Source organism: Lynx canadensis, chromosome A2 (assembly GCF_007474595.2).
Source record: "Lynx canadensis isolate LIC74 chromosome A2, mLynCan4.pri.v2, whole genome shotgun sequence".
Lineage (NCBI taxonomy): Eukaryota > Metazoa > Chordata > Mammalia > Carnivora > Felidae > Lynx > Lynx canadensis.
Window position 1 is genome coordinate 19,932,560 of NC_044304.2, and position 24,276 is coordinate 19,956,835.

The window sequence follows — 24,276 nt, forward strand, 5'->3', positions numbered from 1 at the left end:
TTTGATGATTCCTCAGTAAGAAGACAGCTGCTGCTCAGTGACCAGTTGGACTTTGGAGATAAAATTAAAAAAAAAAAAAAAGTGCTTGTCTCCACAGTTGAAATTGTTCATCATCTGATTTGGGTATAGAATTTGCTGTTACTTTACCCTTTATTCCCTGCTGTGTTAGCTCTTGGCCATCTTTAACACCTCTCCATCCCTTTTACTTAGGCCTTGGAGTACCTTTTCAAGTTCATCGTGCAGTCCAGGATCCTGTACTCCCGAGCCACCTGTGGGATGGAAGAGGAGCAATTCCGGTCCAGCATCCAAGAACTTTTCCAGTCCATCCGGTTTGTGCTCAGTCTGGACAGCAGAAACTCAGAAACACTCCTTTTCACTCAGGTCTGTAAGCTGCAGGGAAATTTTGCTGCTGGATCCTTGTCTGTCTTAATGGCTGGTTTCTTTGTCCTCTGGCTTCTAGAGTTGAAGAAGCCCTGCCAGGCTCCTATGTGTTGGGTAAAGGGTGACTTGCAAGGAAATACCTAATAGAACAAAATGCTATTTTTACTTCAAAGTCAGCTATGCCCCAGCTACCAAATATAAGATAGCCCAGTGGCTTTAGGGTGGGGAAGAAGCACAACTTTATTCTCAGAAGGCTCTTTAATTTTTTTTTAATTTTTTTAACTTTGAGAGAGAGCAAGCACAACCAGGGGAGGAGCATGGAGGAGAGACAGAATCCCAAGCAGGCTCCATGCTACCAGCACACAGCCTGATGTGGGCCTCCAGCTCAGAACATTGAGATCATGCCCTGAGCCGAGATCAAGAGTCAGACGCTCAACCAGCTGAGCTACCCAGGCACCCCTCGGAAGCCCTCTTTAAACCAAATTTATTTAGTTACATACTTTTTGTCATTTATGAACATCTTATTTAAAGGGGATATTTAGAACATAATGGAGAATTTTATTTCCTAGTCACTGTTAATTTTTTTTAAAACTTTTTAAATAAACTTTAGTACTTGTCCATTCCAGAAGTTGAGTAAAATAGGCAGAAATAACTAGAAAACTTTGCTTAAGAATTAAGATTAGGGGCACTTGGGTGGCTCAGTCAGTGAAGAGTCCGACTTCGGCTCAGGTCATGATCTCACAGACTGTGGGTTGGAGCCCCACATCGGGCTCTGTGCTGACAGCTCAGAGCCTGGAGCCTGTTTTGGATTATGTGTCTCCCTCTCTCTCTCTGCCCCTCCCCTGCTCACACTCTGTCTTTCTCTCTCTCTCAAAAATAAACTTTAAAATTTTTTTTAAAGAATTAAGATAAAATTCTATTATAAATATCAGTGTGGGAAGGAAATTTGCTTCCTTATATTAGAAATGCCCAGTTAGCTAATCTGTTACCTTTTCCAAGTAGCTTCATCCTAGAAAGGATCCAAGATTGTGTTTATTACCCCAGTCACAAGGGGGTTATTTTCTTATACAAATAAATTCAGAATTTTATCTAATAGATTCCATTTCTTTGATTTTTTTGAAGCCAGTTATTATTCAAAACCTATCAGCAAAGATCAGACAGCCTCTCTCACGTCCATTCATTCAGTTGCTGCCAGGACTGTCATGAGTGCAAATATATGTTTAAATATCTCCTTTAAGATTAGAGTAGTCTGGGGGGCGCCTGGGTGGCTCAGTTGGTTAAGCATCCAACTCTTGATTTTGGCTCAGGTCATGATCCTACAGTTCATGAGATCGAGTCCTGAGTTGGGCTCTGTGCTGACAGTGCAGAGCCTGCTTGGGATTCTCTTTCTCCCTCTCTCGACCTCTCCCCTGCTCTCACTCACATTCTTTCTCTCTGGTTCATTCTCTCTCTCTCTCTCTCTCTCTCTCTCTCTCTCTCAAAATAAATGAACATTAAAAAAAAAAGATTAGAATAGTCTGCTTTTTTGTTTTCCACTTGACCCTATGTTGCCCCCATGCCAATTGCCTTTAAGCCCCTTGGACCAGAGAACAGGTGAGCAACTGTGAATGAAACTCTTTAAGTGAGGATTCTTCAAGGTCTCCAGGTGCCTTTGTAAGAAAGGCTCATTTGATGGTCTCTCCTCCAGAGTACTCCAAGCAACTCCTCTTCCTCCTTGTGTCTCTCCTCTAGCTCATTGGTTCTTGCCAACAAGGGCCCAGGACACCTACTCTTCCTTTCAGCATACAGAGATATGGGGAGCTCAGAGGTAGCTAGCAGAGCAGGGCAGATATGCTTTCTGAGAACTTGGCAATGCTTTGTACTGCATGGCATACTCCTATCTCATCAGGATAGTTCAGATTTAGTCTCAGCTTAGACCCATGTCAGGATCAGACCTGCTTCTTTGGTTCCAGGCTCATGTTTCATAAGTTTCAGAATTCTCAGCAAGTCTATGGTTCAGTCAGATTATGTCTTTGCTTCTGACCACTAGGAGATGTTAGGGTGCAAGGATCCTTCTGTTCTGGTGCATAAGTATGGGAAAGCTCACCATTTAAGAGAGCATTTACTATTTGCTTTTGATTATAAAGGACCTGCTTTTCCCCCTTTGTCTTTTGTATCTAACTGCTTATGACAGCATGTTTTTGTGCTTGTTCTAATCATTGTAAAAAAAATCTCTGATATTCCAGGGAGTTATAAATCTATAGATAGAATTCATGTAAGTTCTATTCTTGGGCCTGGCCTGAGCAGAATTCATGTAAGTTCTATTCTTGGGCCTGGCCTTAGCATAGACTGTAGAATGACAGACATGTTTCCCCATGGCATACATTTTTACTCACTCTAGGCCTGCTTGATAAAGCAGTCAAGGAAAACAGCCTCCCATTCACTACCTGCCACGCAGGAAAAGTACACTCTCATCTTCTCATCTCAAAGTGACATTTCATTACCCTTTGTGAATTCTAGGTTAATAATGTAAGAGTATTGAGAAGTGGAAAAGCTTTCTTCATGTTGCTTCCATGTAGACAAGAGAGAATGAGGACCAGCATTTATTGAAAGCCAATGATGTGCCAAGCACTCTAACTGGAAACTAACTTCATGCATCTAATTTTTTTCATGCCAATACCAGGAGATAAGTGATATCATCATCTTTATTTTATAGATAAGAAAACTGATATTAGGCAAATAACTCACCTAAGGTGATGCGACAGATAAGTAGTAAAGTTGAGATTTGAACTCATGTCTAATTCCAAAAGCCATTCTCTTTCACCTATACTACTCTGCCTGTAAAAGGCTCTTGAACTATTATCAGGTTATCATAAAGAGTCTACCTCATGGGTCTACCAGAGCCAAGATCCATGAAGAGAAGTCTCTGAACACACAGACTCCTGCCCATGCCCAAGGCCATCTAGGTTGCTGAACTCTATGCCAACATAATCATCAGTCGTCAAGAATTCATAGCTGACTAAATCCATACAGTCTCCATCCTTTTGGATTTACACTTGAGACTGCCAAGCATCACAGATGAAGGGTATCATTTATAAAGTCTTCAGATTTCATGGTTTCAGATAAATGTGTCCATCCTGGGGGAAATGGTCCAGCTCACAGAGCTGGATTGCTGGCTACAGGGCTGTGAATGGAGTTCAGCTCATGCTGCTTGGTGGTGCCCAGCTCTCTCTGCTATAGTTTCTTTGAGAGGTTCCTGGCTTGAATTTGAGACCAAAATTAGAAAGTCAAGTGTTTGATCATAGAGACAGACAAAAAATTTAAATCCATTTTGTAAACAAAATAGCTATGGCTGTTAAACCATATTGAGCTGATTTCTTTTTATATTCCCTTCTCTTGCCAGCAAATATGCTGGCAAGTTATGAAAGTTTCAAGTGACCTGGGCCCCAGCAAATTTTGTTTTGGTTTCCTTTGTACTCCTCCCTGTTCTATGCCCCAAGGGTGCTGTAGGGATGTGTGGAGTCAAAGGCCAGGGAGGAGCTCATGTGAGACAGGGGTGCTACAATGCCTTTTCAGCCTCTTGTATTATTATTGTCTGAGCATGTGAGAAAGACAGACAACAAACTCTGTGCTAACTGCAGCTTCACTTGCTTCTGCAGGCTGCACTCCTCAATTCTTTCCCAACCATCTTTGATGAGCTGCTGCAAATGTTCACCGTGCAGGAGGTGGCAGAGTTTGTAAGAGGGACTCTGGGGAGCATGCCCAGCACTGTGCACATTGGGCAGTCAATGGATGTGGTGAAGCTGCAGTCCATCGCCAGGACCGTGGATAGCCGCCTGTTTTCTTTCTCAGGTAAATCAAGTTGGGATGAGAATCAGACTCACCTTTCCTCCTTTCCAGGGTGTTGTCAAGTGGTAATCAAAGGATCAGTTTTATCAACCATCATGCAAGAAGCCTGTGGCCCTAAAAATTCAGAGTTTTGGGTAAACTCCATTAGATACTACAGCCAAGATCTAGGCCTACTGCCTCACTCATGATTTATCCCTAGGGACCCACACCCTGGGGCATGCCCATGAGGTGGCCTGTGGAGCAACTTCTAGGCCTACAAGCCTAGCCAGCTTACCCCACACCCAGCAAGATGGAAAGAAGGGGGAACAAGAGAGAAGGGGATCCCAATGGGGATAAGGATAAGTCAAGGAAATAAGAGAGATCTTGAAAGGGGGCCCTGAGGACCAACTGTGTTTTCTTTTTTCCTTATCTCACCAGTCACATAGATTCCCTTCCTGTCTTTGAAAGACAGAGATGGACAGTGAGCCTTCCATACTCCCTAAGAGGTCAAGACAGACTAACAAATGATCAAGATCCCAGATTGCCTTTCAGAAAGAACCTGCAGATTCACACCTGAAACCACATTCAAGAGATCATCCTGGCAGTGGTACCAAATATTCAGTGGCCAAATGTTACGATCAATATGAAACTGATCCTTTAAATGGAATGTTACAATCAGAATAAATTTCTAGGGCACAGGAATAAATCTGAAATTCGAGAAAAACAATTATTATTAGAATTTTTATAACTATAATTTTTGGTAATAAAAATTTTTTAATTGGACTTTTAAAGTATATGAACAGTAATTTCTCAACCAAGTGCTACACATAATTGCAATACTAAATAAATGTTTCCTTTAACTTAACTCTGCCAATGTAAGGTATTATTCATGGCAAAGCTGCAACCAGGAGAGTCATCTTTTCTCTACCAGTAGCTATTTATGGTAAACACTTCTCTCTTCCTCAGTTCCTAGATTAAAGATTTTATCACTAGTTTGGACACATTAGCACTGAGGCCACTGCACACATTCAAGCTTTGTGCACTGTTTAAAGATGCTTTCTGAATATATGGGAAGGGGGACATCAGACTGCCCTCACTGACATCCTTTATTTCTAATATTATTGCATGCACTTGCTGCTTCCCATAATCACTTAAGAAAAATTGTTCTTTGGGCAGCCTTGGTGGCTCCGTCGGCTGAGCGTCCAACTTCGGTTCAGGTCATGATCTCACATAGCTCATGAGTTCGAGCCCCATGTCAGGCTCTGTGCTGACAGCTCAGAGTCTGGAGCCTGCTTCAGATTCTGTGTCTCCCTCTCTCTCTCTGCCCCTCGCCCACTCGTGCCATGTCACTGTCTCTCAAAAACAAATAAACATTAAAAAAAAATTTTTTAAAGAAAGAAAAATTGTTCTTAAACTTTATGTGGCAGTGACACGATGTAGTTGGATTTTGAGATGACAAGCCACCCCCAGATTCTCATTTGCATCTCAATTTCACTGAATTCTTGAGTTGCAGCATGTTCCTTGAAGCAGCACCTTAAGGTGGTGTCTCTTAAGCAACACTTATATTCTCAGAGCACATCAGTTTGGTCTTTTCAGCTGGTTCCAGTAATAAACTGCTATTTTCTCAGCAGATAATTATTGGTTGATATAAATCCTGCTATGTTGGTATAATTTTGGTCTGCAAAATGTATTAAGAACTTCTCTTTTGTCTGCACATCCTTTTAAACATAGAATAGCTATCATTCCATTTTATATTCTAAGTATTTGACCAGACAACCCCCAAATCTCTTGTATGTCATGTAGTTTGTCTTTGGCTAAAAAAAAGATTTTCTTTCTGAATTTTATCTGAAACATGTAACTGTGGTCAAATGTGAACAATAAATCCAAAATGCCCTGGTGTGTTTGTATTACTGACAATCTGACTAAATCCTGCTGGCCAGGTATGAAGGTACCTGTAGAATCACACAGTCACTGACACATAGGAGTGCAGAGCATCACAAACATGTTCACACTTGTATTTCACTTTGTCTTCTCACCACACCTGTGAAGTAAATCCAATTAGCACCTCATTGTACAGATAGGAAAAATCAAGCCCATTGGAGGAATCAACCTGCCTAAGGTCTTAGGATAAATTAAGAAAAGATCTTGAACTAGGATTCAGCCTTCCTGACAGGGTTCTCTTTTTTTTTACGTTTATTTATTTATTTTGAGAGAGAAAGAGAATGTGTGAGTGTGTGTGTGTGTGTGTGCGCGTGCACATGCACACACTAGTTGGGGTGGGGCAGAGAGAGAGGGAGAGAGAGAATCCCAAGCGGGCTCCTGGCTGTCAGCATAGAGCCTGATATTGGGCTTGATCTCTTGAACTGTGAGATCATGACCTGAGCCAAAACCAAGGGCCAGACACTTAACCAACTGAGCCACCCAGATGCCCCTGTCAGGGTCCTAAATATAGTTGTCTCCTGATAGTGTTGTTCAGTTAACAGGGAGGAGAAAACTTAGGATTGGCAGTAAGGGTTAGCTAATTATCAAAGGCTTATGAGAAGACAAAATCCTGCTACTATTCCATTCATTGCTGTGGGCATGCCAAGCTTGTCCTCTAAGCCTAAGGGGAAAAGGAGGTAGGCCTAATGGCTGCCACAAAGTAAATGCTCATGGGGGAAGGGGGGAGTGCCAGGCCAACTAGTCAGAGCATCATAAAGAGTGACCATTTATAATGCATAGCAGGTCTGCAGGTTCAATCAGTGTAGTTCATAGAACTAGGTCTGTCAATTGAATGGAATTTTCAGTGTAAGCTATGCTTTTAATTTGGGATCTAGTCATTAAAGAGATTTCATTTGGGAGCAATTTCCTAACATTCATCCTGCACAAAATACCATAGATACTGAGGCTTAAAATGAGAAAGAAGGAAAGAGAAATGGAAGGATAATGCTGTGGGATGTCTTATAATGTCCAGGAAGTGGGCTTTTTGGCCCTCATAAGGGAAGGGAGTGGCCTCCATCTTCGCACTGGTTTCAACCCCATTTGCTTTGAGACCAGTTAAGTCTCGCAGTGTCACTGGCTCCCAGAAGTAGCTAGTTCTTCTCTAAAGGGCTTCTTCACCTTTGTGTTTTCTCTCTCAGAATCCCGCCGCATCCTGCTTCCTGTGGTTCTCCATCACATTCACCTTCACCTGAGGCAGCAGAAGGAGCTGCTGATCTGCTCAGGGATTCTTGGCAGCATCTTCTCCATCGTCAAGACCAGCTCTCTGGTAGTGGCCCCATGCCCACTCCATCTCCCCTCAGCTCTGCCCCAGTCTTGTATTACTTTAACCAGAGGCAGACCAACAAAGATCACTTTGTACACTTCTCAGTCAGAGAAGCTTTCATCAGTGGCAGGAAGGTGCTCAAGTGAGCAGAGGCCTGTGTATGCTGAGCAGGCTTCTCAACACAACACAGTTTTGCTATTTGAAAAAGTTGCATTTCTGAAATGTAGTTCTCTTTAATACCAGAAAGCCGAATCCTGTGCCATATTCTGTTATTATCAAAAGGTATTAATCCTATGTTCCTGAGAGTGTTCTGAGGATACTAAGGCACAAGCACAGGGAGGCAAGCCCAGGCTGAGAGGCAGCTTGCTCATTCAGACTTTTCTGTCAGCTTCCTGGCAGCTCGATTCCACCCATATGACATTCCATACCATGCCAGATGAGGTCAGGACATAGGAGAGATAATTGTTGCCCACAAGAGTTCTGAGCCTCATGGGATAATAGAGTTGGACTTTAAAGATGAGGTTTCAACTGGTACTGCTTTTGCCTATTTTCTTTCCTCTTTACTTTTTCTTTTAAAAAGAGATATATGGTGGGAGGGGAAGGAAGGAAGGAAAGACATGTATCAGGCATGAATAAAGGTAGGAATTTATTTTAATGATATTTATTTTATATATTTATGGTAATAGGAAAAATGGTTATTTCTTAGAGAAAATTTGTAAACTATAGGAAAGTATAAAGAAAGAAATTAAGAACAAGAATGAGTTTTTTATTACAACATCTTAAGAGGAGATGAGGTTTCTGGAGAATAAAATTACAACTGTATTTAAAATGAAGGCCAGTATTCTAGATGAGTCTTTTTTTTTTTTGTCAGTTATATCCATATCCAAAATCTTGTCCCATTTTGTGGCTGTCTTTTCATTTTTGCTGCTATTTCTCTTGATAAACAGAATAATTAATTCTAATGCAACAGAATGTATGTCCTTTCATTTATGGTTACTGTTTTCTGTGTATTTTCCTAGAATAAAGTTACATAGATACTCTTCTATACAAAATAAATAAAATAAAATGAAGGCCAGTAGACAGGTGATAAGAGTGCAAGGTTAGGCTATCCATGTGGAACAGGAGAGGTCCTGAAAAAAAAAAGAGTGTGGTTGGTTTGAGTGAGATACAGGGCCTCAATAGGGTGCTTTGGTGTCCAGACTTAAAGTACCATCTGGTGACAGGGCCCTGCTTGGCAGAGTGCCTATGGTGCTTGTAGTGGCCCTATTGTTTGCTCTTGGCTCCAGGCAAGGTTTGGCAGCTCTCCTTCCCACCAGGCCTCAGAGAGGCAACACCAAGCACATAAGGTCTATTAGCAGCCCAAGGCCAGACTTGAGGAAGTGGGAGACTTATTGCTAAATAAAGGAGAGAAATTGAAGGGAAAATAAAGGGAAGGAAAGGAATGGAGGAGGAATGGAAACAGGTTAAAACCTGAAAGAGATGGTCTGGTTGTATCTGTGGTACTAGAGTCAGGTGCAATTAGTTGCTTACAACTAGTCAGAGAGACATCACAGGTGAGAGTGTTAGCGATCAGTATAGCAGATGATAAAGATGACTTTAGCACCAAGAGTTGCTCCAATTCTTCATGTGGAATGGGTCACAGTATAATTACATTGAATGAATGGATTGGGGTGGAATTTAAGCACCGTGAGCATAAAGATACTATCTTCCTTGTTCACCTTTGTATACTCAGATTCACAAAAAGTGAGTGGCACATGGTAACTGCTTAATGAATAATGGGTTGGTGGATGGATGGACAGATAGACATTTGTACCAGTAATAATAAAAAGAGGCTGGAGAAGGGACAGTGGGAATCTCTGTGAGATAAATAAAATTCGGCTACAAGATTTGAGATTCAACATGAGAGGTCTATAGAAGGACAGCACAGACACTTCCTAAATTCAGAGTGTGGTGGCTGAGAAGCAGCCCTTAGTGGGGGCCTGCCATTGTTTTTGTGAGGCTGCCTGAGAAAGACACACTGAGACCAGAGTCCTTCAGGTGGACCAGGAAACATGAGCAAGAATGCTGAGAAGCTCAAAAGAGAGATGTAGACATATCTGAGCAACAGTAGGGCCAGCAAAGCTTGAGATCACCTAAGGAGAAAGCCCTGAGAAGAAAACATTCCTTTTAAAGACTGAAATACTTCTATGTGCATTCAGATGTGTGTTAGCAGTCCTGAAGGTGCCACCACCACACCTTGTGGCATGAATACCATTTTCTCAAAGTGTTAGCAGTGTTGTGCTTTCTCCAGACTCTTCTAGGGAAATCAAGGTAAACAGGTACTTCAGGACCTTTGCTTCTGCCTTGTATACTGAAATTAAGGTATCTACCTAAGGTTCAGAACTGTGGGTGTCAAGTAGTGCTGGGTTAGGCGAAGACCCGGCTACCATACCAGGGCAACAGAGACAGGTTTGCCTCACCTTTTCTCAGAGCTGTTGTCCCAGGTTCCTTGACATCTCATGCTAGTGAGGCCAAGAGCTCAGTGTTGAGAGTCCAATCAGAAGACCACTCCTGATGCCACACACTTTGTAAGTGCTGCCAGCTGCACGTCAGCCAGGTTGGTGCTAACGGTGTGCTCTCTCACTGCTCGCTCCAGGAGGCAGATGTCATGGAGGAGGTAGAAATGATGGTGGAGAGCCTCCTGGACGTGCTCTTGCAGACTCTGCTCACCATCATGAGCAAATCGCACGCTCAGGAGGCGGTAAGAGGGCAGCGGTGCCCGCAGTGCACAGCCGAGATCACTGTTAGTAACTAACATTCAGGTTTTCTTGCCTTCTTTTCTAACCTGGGGCTCCTCCACACCAACCCCACCTCCTCATAGCACCACCTTCATCTCCACCTCCCTGCATGGTTGTCAGCATGCTGCCTTCTTCCTTTCTCGCATCTGGCTCCTGTCTCCACTCTGAAGGCTCTATGTTTGTAGTCCCAGAAGTCTACTCTAGGGCAGATGTGGGGAATGCTCCCTGTCTCGCTTTCCTGCACACTGTCTCTGTTGGCCTTTGACTTTGTGCCAACTCATTTCCTGTTCTGTAGAGTGGAGCAGAGATGCAGTAAGAGATTGAAGGGGGAAAATGGAGTATTCCTTCTAGTAGCAGGCTCTCCTAAATGATGTGCACAACAGAATAATTTTCTTAGAATTTGGTTGTATCTACAAACTAGTTATTTTTGTCCACAACATTTGTATCTAAATGTCTAGCATCAGGAAAAAATGTGATGAGTTAGAATTGCACTGGCATTACTGGACAATTAGAAGAGAAACAGCCTGGGGAAACGTCTCGGGAGGGACAGAGAGACAGTTCCCACTCCTCCACCCAGAGTGGACTTCTTACCCCTGATGGCAGAACACAATAAACAGGTTGCACGGACTCTTCCATTTGGCAGGTGAGAGACTGCAGTGGTTTCCTTGAAGCAAATTCTCTGTGGGAGCTAGCCAAACGCTAGGGAGGGAAAGGGGAACAGAGAGCAGGCATGTGTTCTGAAGCACTGGGCTTAGAAAGAATGTTCCCTTTGGATCTCCTGTTGAGAGCACTCTCACTATAGGTAAAAACATGTACCCTGGTATGTCCTGGTAACCCATCCTTCTGACCAACAACTACACAATGCTTGCTATAGGCCTACCCCTGCTTTATGCACTTTACAAATATTAACTCAGTTAGCAACACTAAATTACATAGTTTTAATGAAGATAATAATAACTGCATAATTTACTGAGCACTTCCTTTACATACTGGACTTTTTCACTGAAAAGTTTTATGTGCATTCATTCCTTCAATCCTCCTACTAAATCTAGGAATTATAGCTTATTATGCCCATTATTATGCCCATGCTCAGATAAAACTGAGGTTCATATACATGTATATGTTCTACACATATACATTTGTAGAATAATTTCATGTGTCTAGAAATGATTTGAGAGCCAAAAATATTGTTGTCAAATTTCCATGAGTTTAAAAATATTTGGTCAGCTTCCCTATGCCAAAAATTGCCATAAGATGGTAAAATTCTTGGAGTCCTTAAAACAAGGTCTTCTTCCATGTTATCCCAGTTGGAACTTGAAGGAATCTTAAAGGCTCATTTTTGTATCCATAAATTTTTACTTATCTTAAAGCCCATAATTCACCTTCTCATAAAGGTCAGTTTTGACTCTACTTTCCAGAAAGTTATGTCGAACTACTTTGTTCCATCTTCCTGTTCCAGTAACCACATGTAAGCTCTACGAGGTCCCCAGAAGAATTTTGAAGAAGGGCCATCCCATCTTGGAGCAATATGGGAAGAGCCCGCATTCTGCCCAGAGAAGGCCAAGCACCCTGTTCTGAGTAATCCCTTTCAACTTCAGTACAATGGCCTGGCAATATATAGTGACAAAGGATTGTGTAGCCAAAAATTTCCTAGGGAAAAAACCGAGACTTTCTGTCTCACTTTGCAATATTTCTTTGTTATAGGTTAAGGTTTTACCATTAGTCCCATGCTACAGAAGTCTTATTAAAACTCCCAAGCCCTTCAGAAAACTTAACAGAAAGGAAAACTCATTTTCAGGGCCAGAGTTCTCACCTTCCCTTTCATGATCATTGGGGCCATCTCAGACCCTTCCTTCTCTCCTTGCCCTCTGTGGATTGGGGAAACACAGCTCTTGTGATTAGTTGCACCAAGTATTTTCTCCGTTGGTCCCCAGGGTGAGTATGTGTCCTGCCTTCTCTCGCTGCTCCGCCAGATGTGTGACACCCATTACCAGCACCTCCTGGACAACTTCCAGAGCAAAGATGAACTCAAGGTAGGCAGCAAACCTACCTCAGAACTGACTTTTCACCCAGGAAAGGAAACATGCAGCTAAGACTGACCAGGGGCTTTCTCCTGCCAGGGGAGCAAGTACAAGTGACCAGCTCTGCCTAGGGTGAAGGGTTCACCAGCCCCACTTTACAGTTGTGAGTGTATGGCTTCCCAAAGCTGAAAGCCAGCAGTGTTCTTACACACCCAGACCTCAGTAACACTGGCAAGTTTTCACTAATAGCAGCCCTGTGACCATGTCCCTATATGAGAGACTGCTCTAGGCCATAGTAGCTGTCAGCAAACCAGAATTCTTCCCTTTCTTATGAACTCAACACTCATATTTTGCCCCACATATAATAACTATATGATAATTAATAATAATAATAATAATAATGCAACTTTTCATTAAAATGTATTTCTGGAAGTGACCTGTAGAGAGCAAAAGTGAGCACTACCCATTGGCTACAGACTCCAGATCCAGAGCACCAGGGCAGATAGGGCAGAGAAATGGGCCATGATCCAGACAAGGGAGCATTCCCAAGCTTCCAGTGGTATCACTGCTGACAAACTACTGGGGCTATGTCTTTGCCTTAGAATGTGCTACTAAGTTCATCCCTTGACAAGCAAACTATTGCAAATTTTAGTTGTATGCTCTGCCTCCATTCAGAACCACAGCATTTGCATTTCATAATAATGCATTATATTGTTTTTCATTTGCATGACCTTTATTAATCATATTGTATCAGTTAATAAGTATTAGGCGTCACTTGCTAGTATTTGATCTTGCCTGCCTTTCCACAGACATGGATCTCTGCAGATTGTTATCATTAACTCATTGCCATAAGGTCAGCCTATCTTCTTGGAGGGATGAACTTTGATAGCCCTTGAAGTGAGCCAAAAGTTAGCCAGAGCCCAAAGCTCACATCCAAGTCAAGCAGTGCTTGAGCTGGAGTGTGGAGCCTGAAAATCCAGTGTTGGCTGTTCTAGAGCATTTTCATCACATGTGTTATACTAACTGATTTGCATCCAAAAGCTCAGGCTAGCATCATTCTCTTACTTTTTAATTAAATGTTTTATTTTTATAACAACAATATATATACATAAATTTTTCATTTTTAAATTTGTCATTCATTTATTGAAAGCCTGCTGTGTGCAAGCACTATACCCAGAACTTTGTGGGTTTTTAAATTTTTAATAATACAGGGTCTTAAAAGTCAAAACATATTACAAAGCTTATAACATAAAATGGTCGTTCCCTGCCTCAACCTGACCCATGTCCAATTGCTACTCCCCAAAAGCAGCCACTTTGAACTCTTTTGCTGTTCTTCAAGTTTCTACTGCCATTTAAAATTTTAACTGTCAAAAAAAATGATAAATAAAATTTTAACTGTCAGTTATTATCTATTTTCTTCTTCCCATGAAAGATGAGGGTGATTCTTCTGTATCATTCCTCCTCCCCCCCCACACACACACATACACATCTTTCCTCTCTTTCTTCCAATATAGGTGGTTACTTTATTCCAATATAGTTTGCATACACTCTTGTTTAAATTGGTAATCAACTCTTCTTTATTACAGCTAGGTAAATACTGTAGTGACCCAACTACTGTGCTACTACACTTCCTTTCTTGTAGAACTTTGTTTTTTCCTGGAATTAATTGCTCCTTTTGTTATTTGCATGTTTCTTATTTCCTTTTGGTTTTTAAATCTGGCTAGGCTTTCCTACTACCTCTCTGTAATAAATCTCTCCTTCCAGCATTCCTCAAGGTCAAATCTGTTGGGTACTGTCAAGTCACTTTTTTTTTTTCCTGGAAACATGCCCTGTTTTTATTTGTTTCAGGAAACAAAGTTAGAGACAAAAGTTAGAGACTTTCCTCCTATATGTACAGACTTTTGGATGTCAGTCCTGGGTCTGAAAGTGAAGTGCTCTGGTGCTACTTAGAAGCTTTATATGTGTGCAAGGCTTGTCTCCAGCAGGCTTCCCTGTAGCTGACTAAAGAGGGTCTGGTCATTGGGTCAGAGCATCCTCTAATTCCTATAGCTACTGGTGTGTTCTCTTGGGCTTGTCTATTTCCTGAGAGAGGAATCATTTACCCTTCCTAGGGATGGAGTAGCCTGCCAATATTTTGGGAACCAAATAACACAAAGGGTCTGGGGACCTTCCAGTTTAGCAGGTAAACTTTGTATCGGTGCCTATTTTCATTTTGGCATGTCCACCCTCATATGTTGCTGTATCCTTGAGAACAGATCTCAGTAATCAGCTACTCCAGAGAGCAGCCCTCAGTCTTCTGACAGGATGGGGAAAGCCTGGTCACCCAGGGACATGAGATGGCAGAAGGGATCTTAGGGAGACTGTCAATCAATCTTCCTGGTTTTAGCCCTCATATCCCAGTCCCACAGAGGTACCTGGTGATGCCTACAGTTTCTGAAATCCTTGCTTCCTGTTGCTATCACTTCCAAAGGCTCTTGGCTGTCATCTTTCTCAAGTATATTAAGTCAGTCACCATGAAAGCTTTCAAAATTTGTTCACCTCTTCTGATTACTGTGTTCTTATTTCCTGTTTCCTTTGTCTCTGTGGACATATGTATTTCTTAACTATCATTTTAGAGGATTTGAGCTGAAACAGAGATGAGGGAACATATGCAGTCCACCACACCAAATATAGAGTTCTGTACATATGTTCTTTTTTTCATGACAGCATTATTGAGATATAATTTGCATACCATAAAATTTACACTTTTAAACTATACAGTTCAGTGTCCCTGATTATATCCCTCTTAAAAGACATCACAAATTAACAAGATCAAGCTAATAATTTATAACTTTGCACAAAGAAAAGCCCAAGACCAGATGGCTTAATTGGTACATTCTACCAAATTTTTAAGGAAGAATTAATACCAATCCTTCACAAGCTCTTACAAGAAATAGAAGAGGAGGGAACCCAACTCATTCTATGAGGTCAGTATTACCCTGACATGGAAACCAAAAACAGACATCTCAAGAAAAGAAAACTATAGACCAATATCCCTTATAAATACAAATGCAAAACCTTTAGCAGCATACTAGCAAACAGAATCCAGGAACATATTAAAAGAGGCATACACCATGATCAAGTGGGATTGAACACAGAAATGCAAGGTTGGCTTAATATATGCTAATCAATCAATGTAATACACCATTAAATAGAATAAAGGACCAAAAGAGGATCATCATAATGGATGTTAAAAAAAACACATTTTTTAAAAAAATCCACCAGCCTTTCATGATATAATCATTCAACAAACTAGAAATAGAAGGGAATTTCTTCAGACTAATGAAGGGCATCTATGACAAATCCACAGCTAACATCAGACTTAATAAGAAAAGATTGAATGCTTTCCTCTTAAGGTCAGGAACAAGAGAAAGACATCTGCTCTAACCACTTATATTCATTATATTGGAGGATCTAGCTGGAGCATTTAGGCACAAAAAAGAAATAAAAGTCACCCAGGTGGGAAAGGAAGAAGTAAAACTATGTCTTCAAATGACATGATTTTGTTTACAGAAAATCCTAAGACATCCAAAAAATACTATCAGAAGTAATAAGTTCAGCAAAGTTGCAGGATACACAATTAATATACAAAAATCGTATTTCTTAGCACTAGCAATGAACAATTCAAAAATAAAATTAAGAGACCAGTTCCATTTATAATAGTATAAAAACAAATAAAATAATTAGGAAAATTAATTTTAAAAGACATAAATAAATGAAAAGACACCCCATGTACATAGATTGGAACACTTAATATTGTTAAGACAGTACTTCACAAAGTGATATACAGGTTTCAATATAAGACCTCTCCAAGTTTGAGCTGCCATTTTGCAGATGTTGACAGTCTGATCTATAATTCATAGTGGAATGAAAGGGACTCAGAATAGCCAAATGGTCTTGAAAAAGAAAACAAAATTGAAGGATTCATACTTCCCAGTTTCAAAACTTACAAAAAAATAACAGTAATCAGAATTGGTACTAGCATAAAGATAGACATAAAGATCAATGGAATTGGATTGAGAGTCTAGAACTAAACCTTTATATTTAGTCATTTGATTTTCAATAATATTGCCAAGATAATTCAAAGAGTAAAGCAGTCATTTCAGCAAATGGTGCTGGGACAATTTGATATCTCTGTGCCAAAAAAAAAAAAAAAAAAAAAGAAAAAACAGTTGTACCTCTACCTCATATCATATTTTAAAAATCAACAGGAAAGGGATCATAGACCTAAATGTAAGAGCTAAACTATAAACCTCTTAGAAGGAAACATAGGAGTGTATCTTTGTGTCCTTCAGTTTAGCAGTGATTTCTTAGTTATGACACCAAAAGCAAGCAACAAAAGAAAAAACAGATGTAGACTTCATCAAAATTAAAAACTTATGTATTTCAAAGTATGCCAACAAGAAAGTGAAACAACCCACAGAATGGAAGAAAATATTGACAAATCATATCTACTAAAGGACTTGCATGTAAAATATATAGAGAACTCTTACAACTCAAGAATAAAAAGGCAACTTGATTTCAAAATGAGCAAAGTATTTGAATAGACATTTCCTCAAAGAAGATACAGATGGCCAACAGGCATATGAAAAGATGCTCAGCGTCACTCCTCATCAGGGAAATACAAATCAAAACCACACTCAGATACCACCTCACGCCAGGCAGAGTGGCCAAAATGAACAAATCAGGAGACTATAGATGCTGGCAAGGATGTGGAGAAACGGGAACCCTCTTGCACTGTTAGTGGGAATGCAAACTGATGCAGCCACTCTGGAAAACAGTGTGGAGGTTTCTCAAAAAATTAAAAATAGATCTACCCTATGAGCCATCAATAGCACAGCTAGGAATTTACCCAAGGGATACAGGAGTGCTGATGCATAGGGGCACTTGGACCCCAATGTTTATAGCAGCACTTTCAACAATAGCCAAATTATGGAAAGAGCCTAAATGTCCATCAACTGATGAATGGATAAAGAAATTGTGGTTTATATACACAATGGAATACTACGTGGCAATGAGAAAGAATGAAATATGGCCTTCTGTAGCAACGTGGATGGAACTGGAGAGTGTTATGCTAAGTGAAATAAGTCATACAGAGGAAGACAGATACCATATGTTTTCACTCTTATGTGGATCCTGAGACTTAACAGAAGACCATGGGGGAGGGGAAGGGGGAAAAAAGGTTAGAGAGGGAGGGAGCCAAACCATAAGAGACTCTTAAAAACTGGGAATAAACTGAGGGTTGATGGGGGGTGGGAGGGAGAGGACAGTGGGTGATGGGCATTGAGGAGGGCACCTGTTGGGATGAGCCCTGGATGTTGTATGGAAACCAATTTGACAATAAATTTCATATTAAAAAAAAAGAAGATACATAAATTGCCAATACACCCATGAAAAGATGTTTAACATCATTAGTCATTAGGGAAATGCGAGTCAAAACCACAATAAGACACCACTTCACATTGAGAGTGGATCTAATCAAAAAGACAAATATTAATTCTAGTTTAAATATTTGGTGAAGAGACTCTTAAAAACTGAGAACAAACTGAGGGTTGATGGGAGGGTGGGAGGGAGGAGAGGGTGGGTGATGGGTATTGAGGAGGGCACCTTTTGGGATGAGCACTGGGTGTTGTATGGAAACCAATTTGTCAATAAATTTCATATATATATATAAAAAAATAAAATAAAATAAAATAAATATTTGGTGAAATTCACCAGTGAAGCCATCTGGTCATGCACTTTTCTTAGTGTGAATCTTTTAAATTATTAATTTCATCTCTTCATTTATGATAGGTCTATTCAGATTTTGTTTCATTTTAAATGAATTCTGGTTTTTTGTATCTTTCTAAGAATTTTTCCATTTCATTGAGGTTATATAATTTGTTGGTGTACATTTATTTATGGTAGTACCTTATAATCCTTTTTAGTTCTGTGTCATTGGTAATGGTGTCCCTTCTTTCATGCCTAATTTTAGTAATAGTGTCTTCTTTCTCTCTTTTTTTTCCCTCTTTTTTCTTGGGTTTGTCAATTTTGTTGATCTTTTCAAAGAATCAACTTTCGGTTTCATTTTTTGCTCTGTTCTGTTCTCTCTGTTTCACTTATTCCCTTCTACTTGCTTTATGTTTAGTTTGCTCTTCTTTCTCTAGTTTCTTAAGGTGTAAGGTGGGTTTTGATTTGAGATCTTAACTCTTTTTATTTTATTTTATTATTTATTTTTGAGAGGGAAAGAGAGGGAGAGAATGAGCATGAGTGGGGGAGGGGCAGAGAGAGGGGGGGACAGAGGATCTGAAGCAGGCTCTGTGCTGACAGCAGCCAGCCATTGTGGGGCTCAGACTCACAAACTGTGAGATCATGACCTGAGCCAAAGTCAGCTACTCAACCAACTAAGCCACCCAGGCACTCCAAGACCTTATCTCTTTTTAGTGTAGGCACTATAGCTATAAGTCATAGCTTCATCCCATAAATTTTGATTTGATGTTTTCATTTTTATTCATCTCAAAGTATTCCTAGTTTCACTTGTGCTTTCTTGTTTAACCCATTGGGTATTTGGGAGTTTATTGTTTAATTCACATATATTTTTTAATTTATTTATTTTGAGAGAGAGAGAGAGCAAACACTGAAGCAGGGTGAGGGGCAGAGAGAGAACCCCAAGTAGAGAGAAAGAGAGAGAGCAAGCAAACACCGAAGCAGGGTGAGGGGCAGAGAGAGAACCCCAAGTAGACTCCACAGTCAGCTCAGAGCCCAGTGTGGGGTTTGAACTCACCAACCCATGAGATCATGACCTGAGTGGAAATCAAGAGATGGATGCTTAACCAACTGAGCCACCCATGCACCCCCTAATACACATGTGTTTTACTTTCCCAAATTTCCTTCTACTATAGATTTCTAACTCCCTTCCATAGTGGTTGAAGAACATGCTTTATATGATTTCATTTCTCTTAAATATATTGAGGCTTTTTTTATGGACTGACATACATTCTGTCCTAGAGAATATATTCTTCTATGTGTATCCTGCTATTGTGGGATGGAGTGTCTTATATGTCTATTAGGTCTAATTAGTCTATAGTATTGTTCAGGATTTCTTTTTCCTTGCTGATCTTCTATTTAGTTGTGCTATACATTATTGAAAGTGGTATATTGAAGCCTCCAACTACCATTGTTGAATTGTCTATTTTTCCTTTTAATTCTGTCAGATTTTGCTTCATGTGTTCTGGGGTTCTTTTTTAAATGCATATATGTTAATAATTAAGTCTTTAAAACATATTGGGTCTTTAGTTATTATAAAATGGTTTTTTTTTTTTTGGTCTCTAATGACAGTTTTTGTTAAAGTCTATATTGTTTAATATCAATATAGCCATACCAGCTCTCTTGGGTACCATTTTCATTGAGTATATTTCCTATCCTTTTACTGTCAATATATTTATGTCTTTGAATCTAAAGTATGTATCTTGTAGACCACATATAATTGGATAATGTTTATTTGTTATCCATCTTTCCATCTCTGCCTTTTGATTAGAATGTTTCATTCATTTACATTTACTGTAATTACCAATAAGTTAGGATGTACATCTGCCATTTTGCTGTTTGTTTCATATCTGTCTTATATCTTCTTTGTCCCTCTTTTCCTCCATTTATCCCTTGTTTTATGTTAAATAAATATTTTTAGTGTGCCATTTTAATTCTTCATTGTTTCTTTTAGTATATTTTTAAAGTTATTTTCTTTTTTTTTTTTTTTTCAACATTTATTTATTTTTGGGACAGAGAGAGACAGAGCATGAACGGGGGAGGGGCAGAGAGAGAGGGAGACATAGAATCGGAAACAGGCTCCAGGCTCTGAGCCATCAGCCCAGAGCCCGACGCGGGGCTCGAACTCACGGACCGCGAGATCGTGACCTGGCTGAAGTCGGACGCTTAACCGACTGCGCCACCCAGGCGCCCCTTAAAGTTATTTTCTTAGTGATTGCCCTGGGAATTACAATTAACATCTTAAAACTATCTACCAATTTCATTTTATAGTATACAAAACCTTGCTCCAATAAAACTCCAGTTCTTTCCCCTTTTTGTGCTGTTACTGTCATATAAATTACATATTTATATATTATAATCTCATCAACATAGTTTTATAAATATTGCTTTATGCAGTTGCCTTGTAAATCAAAAAGGAAAAGAGTAAATGAATTTACATATATACTATCTTCTATATTTACCTATATAGTCGCCTTTCCTAGTGCTTTATATTTCTTTATATCAATTAAGTTACTTTTATTTAAGTCTGAGAGACTCCCATTAGTATTTCTTATAGGGCAGGTCTACTAAAAAATTCTCACAGTTTTGGGGGGTTTTTTTTACTCTTAAGAATTTTTTTTTACATTACATTTTTCTTTACATTAAGAATGTCTTAATTTTGTCTTCATTTTTGAATGATAGTCTCGCTATCATTAGCGAGATATTCATGTTCATGTTATTTCAGTACTTTGAATATGTCATTCTAATACCTTCTGGCCTCCATCATATCTGCTGGTAAGTTACCTATTATTGAAAATCATTTGCACATGATAAATTATTTTTCTCTTGTTGCTTTCAAGATTCTCTCTTTGTTTTTGGCATTTGGCAGTTTCACTATGATATGTCTGTATGTAGATTTCTTTGGTCTTATCCTATCTGGAGTTCATTGAGCTGTTTGGATGTGTAATTGGAGTTTTTTCATCAAATTTGGGTTAACCAATATTCCTTCAAAAAGTTCTTCAACATCTCCTCCTCTTTTTCTCTCCTCTTTTTCTGATTCTCCTATTATTTGTATGTTTTTACAATTGGTGGTGTCCCACAGGTCTCATGCTTTGTTTGTTTTTCTCCATTTTTTTCTTTCTGTTCCTCTGAACAATCTCAGTTGACCTATCTTTTAAATTTCCTGATTCTTTCTTCTGTCAGTTCAAATCTGCTGTTGAGCTTCTCTAGCAAAATTTACATTTTAGGTATGGTACTATTAAACTCTAAAATTTCTGTTTAATGCTTTTTAAATAATTTATATCTATTTTATTGATATTCTCTATTTGGTGAGATATTGTCCTTGTACTTTCCTTTAATTCTTTGGCATGGTTTCCTTTAGTTCTTTGAGGGTATTTATAACAGCTGATTTAAAGTCTTTTCCTAGTAAGTCCAGTATTTGAGCTACCTCAGGTAAAGTTTCTCTTGACTTCTTTTTCCTGCGTATGGGTCATACTTTCATGTTTAATTTCACATCTTATAATTTTTTTTGTTGAAAACTGGAAAATGTAAATAACGTGGCAACTCTGGAAATCAGATCTCACCCCACCCCACATCCCAGGATTTGTTGTTGTTGCTTTTTTTTGTTTTGTTGTTGTTATTGATATTTGTTTACTTGCTTGTTTAGTGACTTTCCTGGACTAATTCTTTAATGTCTGTATTCTTTGTTGTGTGAAGCCACTGAGGTCTTCATTCAGTTAGCTTAGTGGTCAGCTAACACCTGGACAGAGATTTCCTTAAATGCCTTAAGCCAATAAGTCTTTGATACTTTGCTAAGTGTCTGTATGCATGTATTGGGTCTCACCTTCAGTGCTCCAGCAGTTTACATTATTGCCTTAGCCTTCACTTCCTACTTCTCATAGAGCCACAAAGTCAGCCAGGGTGAGAGATTAGGTTTCTTCGGTCTTTCCTTGGAATATGTACAGCCCTAACGTGTGTGGACTTTCAGATTCCCACGTATATGTCAGAGATTTTCAAAGTCCCTATATATATATATATATATATATATATATATATATATATATATATATCATTCCCCAGATTTTCTTTTAACTCTTCTGGCAATTTTCTTACGTGTTCTGATATGGCCTCTTCATGCAGCTAGGATGTTAAATCCTTATGGCTGATTTTTTTCCCCAATAAATGCCCCCAAGTAAAAGGCTCTTCTCATTGAGTAAGCTCTGAACCAGATCGAATAAGCTCTCTGAGTGGGAATTTCCTAGGTTGCTGCCAGACAGATAGAAAAGTTAATAATTTTCTGAGGACGGCACTTTTGAGGGAGCTCCAAAACCATTTTGTCCCTTCTAGTGAATGCTAAGCTGCTGGTTTTCAGTACTACTGTAGTTCTGCAGTTGCTTGTTTTCAAGGATACCGTAGAGGTAGGAAGAAGAAGGGGATAGGAATAGGGCAAATTAAAATGCAATGAAGTCCACTGTTCCTACTAAGATTCAACCCATTTTTCTTGAATAGCACTCCTTGGATTGTTGTAACTCCTTGCTTAACCTGTCTTTGCCCGTATTCTCATTGCTTTCATATAGGAGCACATTTTTGGAGGTCTTCATTCTGCCATTCCTAAAGTGCTTCTCCTGTCAATGTGTTCTTAACATCCACGAAAGCAGATTGTTAGCATCAAGTGCCCAAGGGCCAGGACTCAAAGAATGAGACCCACAGACCCAATTGGATACCGGTTCTGATGGGCTGTAACTTTCCCTATGCTTTGGGATTTAGGTACTAGGCTCAGTGGGTACAGAGCTGCATCTGCTCTACCCAGTTTGGGTCTTCTCCCATCTAGCCTACATCTGACTCTCATGCAGTCCTCTAAAAGAGAAGTAACTCACAAAGGGTATCAGAATCTGACCCACTGATTCCACCCATTCTTATGGTCTAGAGGTCAGGAAAGCCCTGTTGAGGAAATGCATGCTGTAGTAGTAGTGGTGGTATCTCACAATCAGATTTTCCTCCTGGATCAGGAATTCCTGCTGAAGATTTTCTGTGTGTTCCGGAACCTGATGAAGATGAGTGTCTTCCCTCGGGACTGGATGGTGATGAGACTTCTCACAAGCAAGTGAGTGTGGAAGCACCAGCATCAACAGAGCTATTCTCAGACTAAGGAGAGAGAGTGTGTGTGAGAGGCAGAGAGAAAGCAAGACAGAGATGATTGCCAAGGCCTTGGGGACAGAGAGAATAGGGTAAATGTGGAAAATGTTTGGAGGCACAATCAGCAGGACTTGACTGTTTACCATAAATTCAAGAAGAAAGCATTGAAGATAGTTCAAAATTGAGTCTTAAGTGCCTGGCAGATGATCCCATGGTTCATATAGAAAAGGAATACAAAGGATGTGAAATAATAATACCCAGAGAAGGTTCCTCCTTGAGAAAGACCTGTTTCATGGACCACTGGCCTTTGTTGCTCTCTAGTTGCAAGCAGTATCCCAAGCCCTCCTCTTCATTTGATTTGTGTTGTCTGCCAGATATTGCTTGCCTCCCACAGCTAATGCTCATTATGCACCCGAGACCTGGCTGTAAGGCTTTGACCACTTCTGAGTCCAGCCACAGAATTCACCCTTAGACTGCTCCCAGATCGCCTGTTCCATTCATATTTCTAGCCTGTACTTCTAATTGGCAAACCAGGAGAGTGATGCAGGTGGTAAGGTGCTAACTCATCTGGTTTCCCTCCACTCAGGAGAAGGCCACTTGGTTTCCACTTTCTAGCCCTCGGCCTTCTCCCACTGATTCGCTTTTTATGTTGGCAATACATGTAACATAGTGCACTTTTTTTCTTTTTTCAAAATTGCAAACATTTTATAGAGAACAGAAGAATGGTTATAAACAAAGTTGCACATGTATTTCCTTAAATCATGGATTTTCCATTTGACTCTCTTTTGTTTCTTTCTCTTAGCTCTACTCAGAGCACATCATGGTCCTCCTCAGCCCATCCTACAGGAACAGCCTCTTCTTTTAAGGCTTTTACCTTTCAAATTTGTTACTTCCTGTGCTGGTGGATTGGTCTCTCTAATGCACTTTTTTTTGCCTTGCCTCTCTTCTGCACCAAAGCCAGGGTAGTCAGTGTTAGACATACGTTCTTTTGCCTGGCACCTAAGGCCCTCTGTAATCAAACCCTTACCTGCCTGTCCCACTTCATTTCCTCTCTGCTTTAACCTGTGCCCTTGACTCTGGCAAGCCAGGCTCCCATTGCTCCTTGTATTTGCCCAGGCTAAAATTGAGAGTGATATTCTAGACCAAA

The 24,276-nt window shown here is 40.0% G+C and overlaps 1 protein-coding gene across 6 annotated transcripts in view; it reads left to right on the forward strand.

Moving 5' to 3' along the window:
• The window catches only part of DOCK3 (dedicator of cytokinesis 3), a 597,238-nt gene that overhangs the window by 512,951 nt on the left and 60,011 nt on the right, over positions 1 to 24,276 (forward strand). For 5 of the 6 annotated variants that reach the window (XM_030306883.1, XM_030306888.1, XM_030306884.1 and 2 more), the window contains exons 23-28: positions 211 to 381; positions 4,020 to 4,212; positions 7,308 to 7,435; positions 10,068 to 10,214; positions 12,144 to 12,242; positions 23,003 to 23,097. In XM_030306883.1, the coding sequence (XP_030162743.1) occupies positions 211 to 381; positions 4,020 to 4,212; positions 7,308 to 7,435; positions 10,068 to 10,214; positions 12,144 to 12,242; positions 23,003 to 23,097 (833 nt within the window). The remainder of the gene's footprint in view (positions 1 to 210; positions 382 to 4,019; positions 4,213 to 7,307; positions 7,436 to 10,067; positions 10,215 to 12,143; positions 12,243 to 23,002; positions 23,098 to 24,276) is intronic. The other variant, XM_030306886.1, reaches the window with a different exon arrangement.